The sequence below is a fragment of the Selaginella moellendorffii genome, unplaced genomic scaffold (assembly GCF_000143415.4).
Source record: "Selaginella moellendorffii unplaced genomic scaffold, v1.0 SELMOscaffold_62, whole genome shotgun sequence".
NCBI lineage: Eukaryota > Viridiplantae > Streptophyta > Lycopodiopsida > Selaginellales > Selaginellaceae > Selaginella > Selaginella moellendorffii.
In genome coordinates this window covers 36,490-51,238 of record NW_003314323.1, presented here as the reverse complement: position 1 = coordinate 51,238, position 14,749 = coordinate 36,490, and the positions used below count along the sequence as shown (strand labels likewise).

Here is a 14,749-nt window from a genome sequence, read left to right as displayed (position 1 = left end):
CAAAAGCTAGATCTAAACTGAAATCCCAAATTCAAGCACTCCCCAGGGACAATCAAAGGTGCCCCTCACCTCCACCAATGTGAGTGCATGGAATATGGAATAGGAATACAGAAATGTGCATATCAATTAGCCCAAAAACCCTAGCTTATATACATGAGCGAGTGGTCCAGATTGATACCAATCTGACGGCTACCAAAATCCCACTACGCTAATATTAGTATACGGCATCGTAACCGTACACTTGGCCCTCACACTATAAATTCAATTATTTTATTTAAAATTAGTTTATTATGTTAGTTTATCAATTGATAGGTAAAGATCTCTATAAATGAAGTTCAAAATGAAACTCTAATACTTTCTTTTTAATTTTATATAAATAATATCCTCTCTTTAACCTTTTTTAACAGATATAAGAGACACTATGTAATTACTTTCTATGGAAGCTAGTGATGGCAACACAACAAGGATGGGGCAACATTAATAATATCACCCAAAAGCTTGACCCAACAAAACAATATTAGAAGCCATAAATGATATATTGCTTAATTGATCATGGTATGGCATGGATAAAGGAATAAAAACAAAAGTATAATTTGAATACTAAATAAAAAAGTACTAAAAAGTTTGCTAGAGATAAATAGCACTGCCTCCCATTAAACACCATCCTGTTTCAGTCTCTCTCCACCTAGCTGGCAATGATGTGGCAGATTACATGGCACTTCTCTTTTTCCACTCCTGTCTGACTCTCTCTCTCTCTCTCTCTCTCGTGCTGCCACACAACATTACTTCCAATCACTTTAACCAAAGTCTTTTTCATGGGACAGAGAAGGGAGAGAAGAGGGTTTTTTTCCTTTGTGTCCAATTGTAACTAGTGTGTATTTCTCCTTTTGCTTTGCTCCTCTGGATTGGAATATGGGCATGCTCTTCATCTTTGCACAGCCTGGAGCTAGTAAATGCTACATAGTCTTCTCCTCTTGGATCATCCTTAGTTTTATTTTTCAAATGGCATGCCTTGCGAGCTTTCAAGCACGCTCTTGGGGATCCACGAGAACTTTGTAGGTCGATGACCAATGGAGCTTTGTTGTCATGGAGAGGAATCAAATGTGGTGGAGATAGCTATGCCATTGTCTCGCTGTTCAAGTTCTTTTCTTTCTCTGTGAAAAACAAACAATGGAAAAAATGCTTCCAAACTGCAGGCCGTCAAAGAAGTGAGAAAGACCATAGTCTTCGGACGGACAGGTGCAAGTGCAGTGGAAAGAGAGAAGTGCCATGTAATCTGCCACATCATTGCCAGCTAGGTGGAGAGAGACTGAAACAGGATGGTGTTTAATAGGAGGCAATAGGACCAATGTGAGTGCTTGAAATATATGAATAGTTATATTAATTGAGGTCTTATTTATATACAAGAATGCATGTACCATATTCAATGCTAAATAAAGGGTCTATATGCTATAGTACTATAATTAGGGTATTACCTAGTTAGAGTATATATACATATACTTATAGATCTTATAACAAAGAATATCAAGGAAAATATCTCCTGTTGGTGTGGAATATGATTGTCATATTGACATATTGATTAGAGAACTATGGATAATGCAATCTAGTTCTTGGAGAATATTTAAAGATCAAGTTTATAAGAAAAAAATATGTATAAGCTTGAATGGATTTTGGATTGTGATGAATGGCATGATTATTATAAAGATAGTTAGAGATGAGTTAGAAAATTTTCCAAGTGTCAACCTTTCAATTTGTTATTGAGTATTTTCTTTTTGACTTCTTAACCATTTTTATTTCTTAAATTGAGCCACCTTTTCATATTCCTTTTGTTTTTTCTTTATCTATAAGATTTTCTTATCTTAATAAGTTGATTATATAAGTTTTGAGTATTCCATTGTTTTAGGTGTTAAGTCACTTTTATCAAAGTTTTGAGTTAAGTGAGTTTTCCCAAAGATTGTATATGTCACTAATAATTTTTATTTTATTGTTATTGCTAAAGAGTTCTTTTGTTCCTTTGAAGTGTGGAATTTTCCTTTAATTTTCTTGTCTCAAATGTTGAGTGTATAAGTCCTTTTTTTCTCATTTTTGCTAATGTATTTTATAACAAAATATCCTTTGTTATCCAACATTTCTACTTAAATAATCTTTTATAATAGAAGTGTAAGTAACCAAAGAAATTAACTCAAAAAACAATCTATAAAAGGTTCAAATATAGAGAAAAAGCCTATGAAAAAAAGTGCACTTCTTTTAAAGGTTTAGTAACCAAAAAGAATACTCAAAAGACAATTTATAAAGGATTCAAGTATACAAAGAAAGAGCCCATGAATAAAAATGCAACCCTTCCCCTTTTTTCAATCGATTAATGGGGTTAAGTGTCCTTAGGTTTAAAGTTTAAATTTCAGAGCTTATAAAAAGGTTTTTTTTATTGATTTAAGAATTTTTTATTTTCCCATTTCTAGCTTGACAGCTCATTTTTTGATGCTTTTTTATTCATTTTTTTCTTTTTCCACAATGTTTCTTTCTTAATTTTTCTCAATTTCTCCTTTTTGTTTTAACACTTCAAACTTTATTTTTTCTTTAGAGAAAGTAGAGAGGATATATATGAGTCTAGCCTTGATGGTGGATTGAAATACAATAGTGAAGCGAGGATAAATAATATAAATTATGGAGTGAGGATGAGTATAGTGACTCCAAATGGAATATTTGACACTAATGTAGTAATGTCAAATAGATATGATAGTGATTGAACTTGTGCCATTTGCTTTGATACCATATGTACCATATTTTATCTCTCTCCTCTTAAGCTAACTAAAAAAACGCCAATTGTTTAATGAAAGAGCCCTTTGTGGTTATTTTATCTTTATTTATCCCCAAAGATTCCAAGAATCCACAATGATAGTATTTTTAAATCTCATCCTATGATCACATACATTGCAATTTCTCTATAGCAAAACCTTAGATGATTTCCTCTATGATTTATGTTTCATACTCCACTAAGTGCTCTTTAGGATCCATTAGTACTTTCCACATGATCACCAGGCATCATCCACTTGTAGAATTCCTTATCATATTCTTCTTTGGGGAAATTTACAGAACAATGACATGATCAAAAGTAGATCTTTGGTGAAAGAGTTGATAAAAATCACATTGATTCTTCAACCTCTCTCCATGCCATCATGAGGTTGTTGTGTCTGAAATTAGTGGCTAGTAACACATCATCTTTGTATGCTTTGTGCATTGAGAGAAAAATAGAGGAGAGGGATTTCTACTAAGTCCTAATTTTTATATTTTTTAAGTAGGACTCAAAAAAAGAACATTACAAAACTAGAAGAGAAAACTTAGACTAGAATCACTTCACACTCTATGCTCTAATGCTTTGGTGTCATTAGGGGCTCTTCTTTATATAGTCCTTAGATTATATTTTATGTTTTGTTGTTGATATCATAAAATATTGGTGTATTAAAGGTGGTAGATTTAGATGACCATTTTTAATGCATAGGTTACACAAAAAACTATTTTTAAATGGTGGCAGAAATCTTTGTAAAGTTGGAGGGTATGCTTAAATGTAGAAGTTATATAACACATCATTTTATAAAGGTGGTGGAAGATAAGGTTTGTGATAGAGTAAGGTGGATGGGTAATATGACAAATATAAAATATAAAAAGGAGAGAGTAGTCGTAAAAGGATTTGGTTTGACTTGTTTTTTATTTTGACTTCAAATATTAATTCATAGAGAAAAGGTGGTGATAGAATAGTAAGGTAGAGGTATAAAGGGATGGTTTTGCATATATATACTTTGTATATGGCATTTTTAGTTAAAAAATTTTCCTATCACATAATCCCACCTAAACAAGCCATATGGTTGTAAGCTATGTGGGTTGTTTATAACCCAATGGTAATGTTGTCTTTTAGATGAACATAGAACATTTTTAGTGTATATCCATTTACTTGGGTGTCATGTTATTCTCCATCAAGATCTGCTAGCAAGTATGATCCATTATTGTTAACCTCAACAATTTAATATGGGCCATACCATCACAAAAGAAACTTTTTTGTTAATCCTGCTATCATACTTCATAACAAAATTGCCAACCTGAAAAGCCTTTATAATTTTTTTTATTAAATCTGTGCTTTCTTTGCTATTAAATTGCTTCTATATGTTGAAAAACTTGACATTGATTCTCATCCCCTCAAGTTAAATAAGCTTTAATTACAAGTCCTCATTGTCATCTAGTTCATGCTTTAGTGTTAATCATAGAGTTGGGATCTCCAAATTAATTGGAAGTATAGCTTTTATCCCATAAACTAGCTAGAAAATAGTGAAGTTTATTGTTAGCTTATGTATGGTTTTATAAGCCCATAATGCTATTGATAGCCATTTGTCCCAATCTTTATTCTTCTTGGCAGTTAGTTTTCTTAGAATGTTACATAATACACCATTTGTTCTCTCTGCCAACCCGTTAGCTTATGGATAGTATGATGTTGACTATCAATGTTTTATTAATAGCTTCCTTATTAGTGTTTTAACCATCTCATTGCAGAAGTGTGAGCCTTGGTCTAACTTGATGCCACTGGAACTAGTCCTACAAAATTTATCCCCCATTTCTCAAATGGTCTTGTCGGCAAAATTAGATGGAGACTTCTTAGTTGAAGGATTTTTCTTCTAAAGGCCTAATAGATGTAATATAACTTGCACCATTCCTTCATGTCCTGGAATAATGTTGGCCAAAAATATCTTACATTCACAATCTTCTTGGCTGTATAAATATGGGAGAACTGTCCACCATAATATCCTTCATGACATTGTTTCATGATCCCTTTTCATTCATTTTGTCCAACTTCTCTTTAAAGCACACTGTCTTGTCCAATTTTATAAAGTTGATCATTTAACTTACATATAATTTTTTGCTTCTCAATGCCTTTACAACCTTCTAGAAAACTACCTATTCCCAAAAAGTTGTAAATATCCTAATATTTTTCCATATCAACACTCATTGTTAAGACTTCATGATCTTTTTTCTGGCATAGATTGATCTCTTTTTTCTTTAGAGGTATTTTATAATCCAAAGCTCTAATCAATCCTACTCGAGTGTTTTTCTCATGTTAAAACTCAAAATCATACTCTACTAAAGTTGTCATCTATCTGGAAAGCCTCTCAACAAGTGTTAGCTTATTTGCAATATACCTTAATATAGTATTATCTATGAGGAACATAAAATGCCTTCCCCACAAGTAGCATTTGAATTTCTCTACCGTATATATGATATTTGCAGTTTGCTTCTCCAAAAGTGAATACCTAACTCAAGTCCTTGAAGTTGTTAGCCAATATCCTCTACTCCCCTTTTGGAATAGAATTGCTGTGATAGAATATGTTCACATAGAAAGTCTCATCCCAATGTGGTGCTACCAAAATCGGGGCTTAGCACCTGCTTCAAGTTTTCAAATGCTTCTTGACACTCTATTATCCAACTAAAGCTTTCTCCTTTTTGTAAAAGCTTGTTTAAAAGAAATGTTATTTCAGCAAATCCCTCAACAAACCATTGATAATAACTTGCCAGTCCTACAAACTGTCATACCTTTTTTAGTAGGCATCTCCACCAACTTTTGTATCTTATCTTGGCTTGGTTTAATTCCTTCCTTCAAGACTATATGACCAATCAATATATCTTTTGTGCTTGCAATTTGACATTTCTCCAGATTTAGGCAAGCTTTTGATTCATCTAGCCTTTCAAATGCTATTTGTTCCTTTTCCAAATGAGTTACTTAGTTTCTGTATATGCAAAAGTCGTCAAGGTATACTAATGAACTTGCCAAGCTAGAGTTCAAAGATCTTGTTCATGAGTCATTGAAATATTGTTGGTGCATTTGTGAGCCTAAATTCAAACTTGAAAATATCTTGAGTATCCATCACAAAAAGTGTACCACTCATGCCATGCTACTTTATCAAGGATCTTGTCCATGAATGAAATGATATGATGATCACATCATTTAACATCATTCAACTTTTTATAGTTGATATATACTTTCCATTTCCCTCCCTTCTTTAGTGCTATTATAACAGGTGACACCCAATCTGAATTCTCCACTTCAAAAATGAAGTCAGCTTTTATTAACTTCATTAATTTAGAGACAATATCAAACTAACTTGTATAGCTTTTGAGCCACTGGCTTTGGTCCTTGTTTGATTGGAATCTATCCACTTGCCGCACCTTCTCATAGGAGTTTATGAAAAGCTTTGGGAACTTCTTCAACATCATCATTGTTTTGTGATCTATGTATGGTTCACATATTTACAATTTGATTTTCTGGGTAAAGACTCCACTGGGTATCAAGACTCTGTAGTTGTAAACAAAGAGGTATATGATGCTATAGACTATTTCAAGAAAGGTATGTTGTGTCCTCATTGAGATGACACAGAGAAAAAGAATGAAACCACTTTTAGGGTTGGCAGATGATTTGCTATACACGGCATGGCGATGCCAACCCTAAAAGTGGAAATGACGAATGCTGGAAGAATTGTACAGTGCATTCAATTCATGGCTAGAAATCACCAATCTGCCGCTTCTCTTTCTTTTTCGCGAAAGACCAATGCTGATTTCAGAATCAGAACAATACATTTAAATCGACCTGCTGCTAAGAGATAAAAATAGATGAGCTGTTTATTAGTCTCAATAGCAAACCAAATCTTATAATATGCAAGCATTTCCAATCTAGCTGCCATAGTCTTGGATCTGGCAGTTCGGATCAATATTGGCATCCCATGATTCAGCATCCTGTAGCTCATGCTCAATATTATGGTAGTTACTCTCAGATCCCACGTAGAAGTCCATGTTGCATTCATTGTCTTTCGTGCAGGCATCATCCACCCGAACACATCCATTGTGTTGCCTGCCGTTGGGAAGCGCTAAGCCTTGGAGCAGATCTATCTTGAGATGTGCATCTGGAAGAGCGATAGACACGTAAAGCTGCAAGTCGTTCTCTCAACTGCCCTTGAGTCACGAAGTAGCAGGTGCAATCGTTGTCTTCACAATTCACGTAGCGCCCGTCCTTCAACCTTCCAGCACCCTCGACGTGGATTTCTGAACTGAAACTGCCACAGACGGAAGCTATCGCGTTACCATTGCATTCCTTGATTTCTGTGTTTGAGGCCTCGTTGCCGCATAGAACACTCTCCTCTACAGTCCAGTAGTACGTGAAACTCTCTCTGGCTGCCTCCACTGAGAATCCCAGAGCCATGCAAGCGAAAAAGAGCACAAGAGAAGCGGAAGATCGATGATTTTTAGCCATGAATGAATGCAGCGCTGCTGGCTATATAATTATTGCATGACCTCGGAGCACTAGCTTTTATAGGAGCCATGCATCGCCGTGCCATGTGGTGTGTGTATACCGCGTCTGTTGTGGGACCACCCATCGTCTTCGCCTCGTTCCTCTGGATACGTGAAACTCTCTCTGGCTGTCTCCACTGAGAATCCACGAAGAAAGTGCTGCTGCGATGATCCATGGCTGGAATTGCAAACCTCTCGCGGGTAAACTGGTTTGAAAGCTCTAGAAAAAGTCTGAAGTCTTTTGCGGTCTCATGTGGAGCTAGACTTGGCAGGCTTTTGACTCGTTAAAGCATTGCGAGGGTCCGTTGGAGGAATTGCTCTTTTATTCTGCCAGCCCAGAAAAACCTTGACACTGAAAGATACCTGCAGCCAGCTGCCAAACTTTAAGTCTGTGGGCCGAAGAGACACTAATGAGATTTACATGATGTCAGAGTCTCTGATTTTCTATGGTTTCCAGGTGCCCAAGAACAGTGGTATTTACCAAACTATGGAGGTGTCGATTCTCATGTGCTTCATGATCGTGCTATGTAGCACCAGGAGCTCCACTCGCAAGCCCAACAACAGGTATGTTCTTCGTTAAGCGACTGCCCGAATGGATCTCTTTGTTTCCCGGAGCCCATGCTCAGCGGCAACCGTTCACTCCGCAATTCATCCTGCTACCTATCGAGCAATCAATCCGAGCCATATCTCAGCGATTCCGAAGCTTGCAAGCCCATCTCCAGCGTTAATTTCAATGCCACCATCGCTCCAGACTTCCCGAATTGCTGCATCCCAGGCTTGGCTTACAGGACTTTCACCTGCTCTCCAAATTTACAAGGGACCAACAATGCCGTCCTCTATGTCACAAGCTTCAACCTCTCAAATCCGAGGTCTCTCAGGCCGTGTACGTACTCGGAATGGAATATGGAACCCATGGCAGCGCTGGCCACTGGATGGTATTGTTATGATCCAGTGCAAAAAGACAAAGATCTAGTTGCCCTAGACTATGCTACGCCACCTCTTGAGGTTCCTCACCACCTAACCACCCCCGAGCTACCTCAAAAGCTCCACTGCGCCGCCGCTCCACTGTGAGCCCTAGGGTAGGTTAAGTCCCTTACCCTAACATGCCTTAATATACCCTTGAGCCTCCCTTTGACCGACGTTGACCACGTAGTCAAAGCTGGAGCCTAACAACCCAACAAAGTCCTTGTCCCAAGGACGAGTTGTACTGGTGATCACCCTTTCTGGGGAATCCTGCTCAAGCTCCTAGTCCATCTTCCACAGCCGTATACATCAAGGAGGCATTGGGCCCATCACTCCGAGATAGTACACCTTTCAACTAGCTGACATAAAATACCGGATGAATTTTCACCCCAACTGGTAGCCGCACCCGATAAGCCGCTTTACCAATGCGCTCCAGCACTTCATATGGACCAGCATATCGATGGGAGAGTTTATCACTCTTCCCTGTCCGTAAATGCACCAAGGTGTTCCACCGCTCACTTGACGGAAAGATCACTCGCACAAAAACGAGATCACCCACCTTATATTCCTGGAATTGGCGATGCTCATTGGCAAACTTCTCCGCTCTATCCTGAGCTGCTTGCAAATTCCGTTTGCACACCACCAGAATCTCATCAAGTTCTGTGGCCAGATCAGTTGCCTCGGAATCAAGCTTATCTTGAACGTCCTTACTCAAATGCAATCCCAACTCCACCGCTGTTCGAGGATGCCTTCCAAACATGGCAAAGTAAGGACTTAGCTTGGTTCCACTGTGTTGGTTAATGTTGTAAGCAAATTGCACCAACGGAAGATATAGATCCCACTGTCCTTGCCTTTGACCAATGCTACAACGTAGCATATCCTCCACCACCTGATTCACACGCTCAGTTTGCCCATCCGTCTGAGGATGATCTCCACTCGAGAGTTTCAAAGTCACTTGCATAGCCTTTGCAAAGCTTTTCCAGGTGAACTTTGAATCTCGATCACTAATGATGTCCTCTGGCAAACCAAAATCAAGAAAAACCTTCTCCAAGTAAACTGCAGCCAAGTCTGAGGCAGTGACAATCTTCCGAAGAGCCAACAACCGCACATACTTCGTCAACCGATCTACTATGACCCATACTTGCTCCTTTTGCCTTTGTGTTCGTGGCAAACAAGTGATGAAGTCCATAGAGATACTACACCAACGGCTCTGAGGAATAGGTAAAGGTTGCAAAAGTCCCCCCGGCTTCTCCCGTGGCACCTTAACCTGCTAACAAAGCTCGCATGATTTACAATACTTGAGGATATCAGCCTTCATATTCCTCCAATAAAAGTTGCGCTTAATCAACTCATACGTCTTCTTCCCCCCAAAATGACCGGCCTCTGGACGATCATGATAGTGGAATAAAACTTGAGTAATTAATGCATCCACCCGTGGCAAATATACACGGCCATTGTAGTAGAGAATCCCATCCACCAATGAGAAAGGGGCTTCCATTTGGGCTGGCATAGAGGCCACCTCAGCATCCTGAGCCTGAGCATGCTCAACCAACTGCCCAAACTTGCTGACCACCTTACTCAAATGATGACAAAATCGTGTTCGTAACATCGTCACATGATGAACACAAGATAAAGCATCTGCCACCACATTTGATTTTCCCGGACGATGCTCAATAGGAAACTCCCCAAACTCCATGAGTTTGACCATCCAACGAGCTTGCCTAGTGTTCAACTCCTTCTGTGTGAAAAGATACACAAGTGGTTTGTGATCTGTCAACACCATGAACACTGCACCATAAAGATAGTGCCGCCACGTCCGCAAAGCATGAACAATAGAGAGTAACTCTTGCTCATATGTGGAATAGCATTGCTCCGCGGAATTCAAAGTTCGACTCTCATATGCAATAGGCTGTCCCTCTTGCATGAGAACTCCTCCCAGTGCATAACCACTCGCATCGCAAGTCACCTCGTAAGGTTTCGATGGATCAGCAATGCGAAGCACTGGAGCCTCACTCAACAATCGTTTCAGCGCCACAAAACTCTCCTCTTGTGGCGTCTTCCACTCGAATGGCACATTCTTGCGTAACAACCGCATCAAAAGAATAGCCACCTCTGCAAACTTATGCTGGAAATGTTGGTAGTAACTAGCCATACCAAGAAAACTGCGCAACTCGGCCACTGTAGTCGGTGTAGGCCAGTTTTCCACCACAGCCACCTTCCTTGGATCCGTCTTGACACCCTTAGATGTCACAATATGGCCTAGATATTCCACCTCTGACTTTGCAAATTCACATTTGCTCTTCTTCGCATAAAGTTTGCTATCTCGAAGTAACAAAAGAACCTTGCGCAAATGCACCCTATGCTCCTCCATATTCTTGCTAAAAACAAGAATATCGTCCAAGAAAATCTCCACAAACTCATGAAGATAATGCCCAAATACCTCCGTCATCAACCGAGTAAATGTGGCCGGTGCATTCGTCAAACCAAACGGCATAACGGTAAACTCAAAATGTCCGAAGCTTGTGTTGAATGCCGTCTTGGAGATAGATGCATCATCCATTGCAATCTGATGATATCCACTCCTCAGATCAATCTTGGTAAACACTCGTGCTTCACCAAGCTTGTCCAGGATATCATCCACACGTGGCATCGGCATCTTGTCCTTCACTGTCTTCTTGTTTAAAGCACGGTAGTCAATACACATCCACATTGAACCATCTTTCTTCTTCACAAGCAAGACCGGAGCACCAAATGGAGATTTACTTGGCTGAATAAATCCAAACTCAAGTAACTCCTTGACTTGTCGTTGAACTTATTGCTCCTCCGCATAACTTAACCGAAATGGACGCCGGTAAATTGGCCGCATCCCTGGCTCCAATGTAATCCCATGCTCCACACCTCGTAATGGAGGCAATCCATGAGGAAGTTCAGATGGAAAAACATCAGAAAACTCATCAAGTACATCCCGTACTGCTGCTTCTCCCACACACGTGCCTTGGTCCCCCAAGTCACGAACAAACAGCAAGTAACTTGAAAGTGCTTTTCCATTACGACAAGCCCGCTTCAAAGATGTAGCAGAGAGCATAACAATTGGTGGTTGAACGCCCTCGCCAAACCACACATCTTTAACGCCACCATACTCCAGCGAGATACGCTTAATGCTCCACTTTATCTCTGGATCCACCTTCACCAACCATGGCATCCCAAGAATGAGGTCCACATGATGGATATCCGCGAGATAAAAAGTCTCCACAAGTGTGGTTTTGCCAACCAACACTTCCAGCCCCTCGACACAAGCATCGAAATGTTGAGTAGAGGTGGCTGCACGTTCCACTGTGTATGGAAGAACTCCACGTGTGACCAGGCCATGCTCCGCAACAAACTTTGCCGAAACAAAGTTGTCATCGCTCCCACTATCCAGTAAACTCCGCACTGGATCGCCACGGAACACGCCCTCCAGCATTAAAGCTGATTCACGCGTATCCTCGAGCTCCATCTTGTTCCACACACAGTTGAGCTGACGAGCAACGATCGAAAGTCTCTTCCTCCGACCGGAATGGTCGTTCTCCTCATCCTCACGCTGCAAAGTTTGCAACTTTTTAGTATCGGACTTACCGTGAGAAGAAGATTGGCCATTCTTCTTGTCCTGCTGCTTGTTCTTCAACTGCGGACAATCAGCCTTGTAGTGTCCAAGTTCGCCGCAATGATGACAACCCTGTCTATAATTCTTCATAAAGAACTTCTGCTTCTTGGACCCCTTTGCATCTGAAGTAGTCACCACCGACTTCAACTTGTGATGCTTGTTCCCATCCTTGTGTCCACGGCGATCATCACGACGATTCTCGATAGAAGGACTCCGCGAACGCTTGCGAGACTTGTGCTTGTCATTGTCAAGTCGACGAGCCGCATCAAAGAGCTCCTCCAAACTCTTTGTAGGCTGAGAATGACGCAAGGGTTGCCGCATGCTCTCACTATGTAGGCCATCAATGAAGTAGGACTTGTTTTGATCTGGATCCTTCGTTGGAACACGACTAATCAAGTGAGTAAGCTTCTCAATATAGTCCCCGAGCGTCATTTTCCCTTGCTGGAAATGTCAAAGTTCCGTACGAGCATTCTCCACGTCGTAATGAGGGGCAAAACGTAAACGGAAAGCAGCCTCAAACTCATCCATGGTAGACACTGGTGGTTTCTTATCCGCAACACGGGACTCCTCAAGCCAATTCCACCATCGAAGATCCGCATCACGCAAAACCATCGGAATAGCCACTAAAGCCTCTGCATCTGGAGTTCCTCTAGCAGCCAAGAACTTCTTCACATTAGCTAGCCAAGCGAGACACTCGTCCACACCACCATCACCGGAAAAGGTTGGAATCTTGAGTCGATCTACCAAAGAAGGCTTACTTGGAGCGCTACCCCGTCCAGCCTCGAGTGCCTCAACACGCCCACGCATGGTATCCATCATGCCATGCATCTTGTCTTGCATCTCTTGCTAATTTTTATTAAGGGCTCGCAGCTCATGAACCACATCTTGAATGGTCCAAATCTCCACAGCTTCGTCGGCACCACCATCGACAATAGGATTGCAGCGTTCAGCTTGGTCGGCCATCGCAACCAATGCTCTGATACCAATGTTATGATCCGGCGCAAAAAGACAAAGATCTAGTTGCCCTAGACTATGCTACGCCACCTCTTGAGGTTCCTCACCACCCAACCACCCCCGAGCTACCTCAAAAGCTCCACTGCACCGCCGCTCCACTGTGAGCCCTAGGGTAGGTTAAGTCCCTTACCCTAACATGCCTTAATATACGCTTGAGCCTCCCTTTGACCGACGTTGACCACGTAGTCAAAGCTGGCGCCTAACAGGTATAGCCAAGACCGAAGCTTGTGCTTGAAAAACATCCAAGTTTTAGCTCCAAACAGACGGACTGTGGTCGCTAGAATGGTGGCTGAATGCTACTCCCCAAACGGGTGTCTCAGCGATCATTCGTTCACGGAGCCCTGTGCTCCAAACGCTGTGGCTGCGAACGAGCAAGTGTGGAGGAAGCTTGGGTATGATCCAGCTTGAGAAATATCACCTGGAATGAGACATAGTAATCTTGTCCATTCGAAGCAAAAAGAATTATGAGGGAGTGATCGCTGGGGTAGCAAGCACTGTGGCCAGGGTGGTGCTTAGCGTCGTAATCTTCGTAGCAACCAGGAAGTGGAGAAGATCTCGGAGGAGGCGCATGGAAAAGCAAGCGCTCATCGAAGGAATGAGGCTCGATGAGATACTTCCACACCAGTTTAGCTATCACGACTTGAAGATGGCAACTAGAAACTTTGATCCCGAGCTCACGCTTGGAGCTGGAGGATTTGGATCCGTCTTCAAAGGAGAGCTTGCGGATGGGAGCCTCGTTGCTGTCAAGAAGATGGACGTAAAGATCCAAGGCTCGTCAAAAGGGCACTCGCAGTTCAAGGCCGAGGTAATGTCCATTGGCAGCATTCACCACTTCAACCTCGTAAAGCTCCGGGGATTCTGCATCCAGGGACCAGCTGCATTGCTTGTCTACGAGTTCATGCCCAATGGATCACTGGACAAGTGGATCTTCACCAAGAACGATGATGACAAAGGTGGCGGATCAGCAAATCTGCTGTTAAACTGGAACCAGAGACACTCAATCGCGATAGATGTTGCTCGAGGACTCACATACCTCCATGAAGGATGCCGGAAGCAAGTTCTTCACCTGGATATCAAACCTCAAAACATCCTCCTGGACGAGAACTTACGAGCCAGAATCTCCGACTTTGGCCTGAGCAAGCTCGCCGAGTGGGGAAAGAGCCAAGTGGTGACTGTCATGCGAGGAACTCCCGGATACATGGCACCCGAGTGGCTCCACACCAAAGTCACGTTTACAGCTTTGGAATCGTGCTGCTCGAGCTCGTCAGCTCCAAGCGCACCATCCAGTTCCATCCTCCATCCTCCTCTTCCTCCTCATCCTCCTCACAACCGCGCTTCCTGGGTGAAACTGCGCTGAGCATGTTTCACAGTGGCAACGTCATCGAGCTTATTGACAACAAGCTCCTGGACAATGATCTCGCCAGCACTAGCAGTGGCTTGGAGCTCAAGGATGCCAAGAGGTACGTGAAAATCGGACTGTGGTGCATCCAACTCGAGGCAGCAATCCGCCCCTCTATGAGAAACGTCCTGGATATGCTCGAAGGTAACATCGACGTTCTTGATGCCACCACCTTCAAGTGATGGTAACTCCAGAAGCTTCAGCTTGCAACTACCTGGATCCTACTTCAGCTCCACTCGTCCGTGATGTTATCCTCTAGTTCTCACAGTGAGACCATGATATCAAGACTGAGATAGAGTCTCGCAAGTGTTGACGTTATATTGACAGAGGGGAGTCACCTTCTTCCAAGTTTTTCTCTCTACTTCTAGCCAGTGGGAACGAGGAAGCATACCGGAGACAATATA

At 41.6% G+C, this 14,749-nt stretch overlaps 1 protein-coding gene across 1 annotated transcript; it reads left to right on the top strand.

Moving 5' to 3' along the window:
- The first annotated feature begins 7,500 nt into the window (after nucleotides 1–7,500).
- On the top strand, nucleotides 7,501–14,527 carry LOC9644054 (G-type lectin S-receptor-like serine/threonine-protein kinase SD2-5). The gene is made up of 7 exons (XM_024689455.1): nucleotides 7,501–7,527; nucleotides 7,784–7,890; nucleotides 8,019–8,261; nucleotides 13,153–13,338; nucleotides 13,451–13,751; nucleotides 13,815–14,194; nucleotides 14,317–14,527. Exons 1-7 carry the CDS (start codon nucleotides 7,501–7,503, stop codon nucleotides 14,525–14,527), a joined length of 1,455 nt encoding a protein of 484 aa, XP_024545223.1.
- The last annotated feature ends 222 nt before the right edge of the window (nucleotides 14,528–14,749 follow it).

Coding starts and splice junctions, on each gene's coding strand:
- LOC9644054 (XM_024689455.1), top strand. CDS start 7,501: ATGGCTGGAATTGCAAACCTCTCGCGG. Junction 13,752..13,814: donor ACTCGCAGTTCAAGGCCGAG/GTAATGTCCATT, acceptor TTCTGCATCCAG/GGACCAGCTGCATTGCTTGT. Junction 14,195..14,316: donor ACGTTTACAGCTTTGGAATC/GTGCTGCTCGAG, acceptor CATGTTTCACAG/TGGCAACGTCATCGAGCTTA.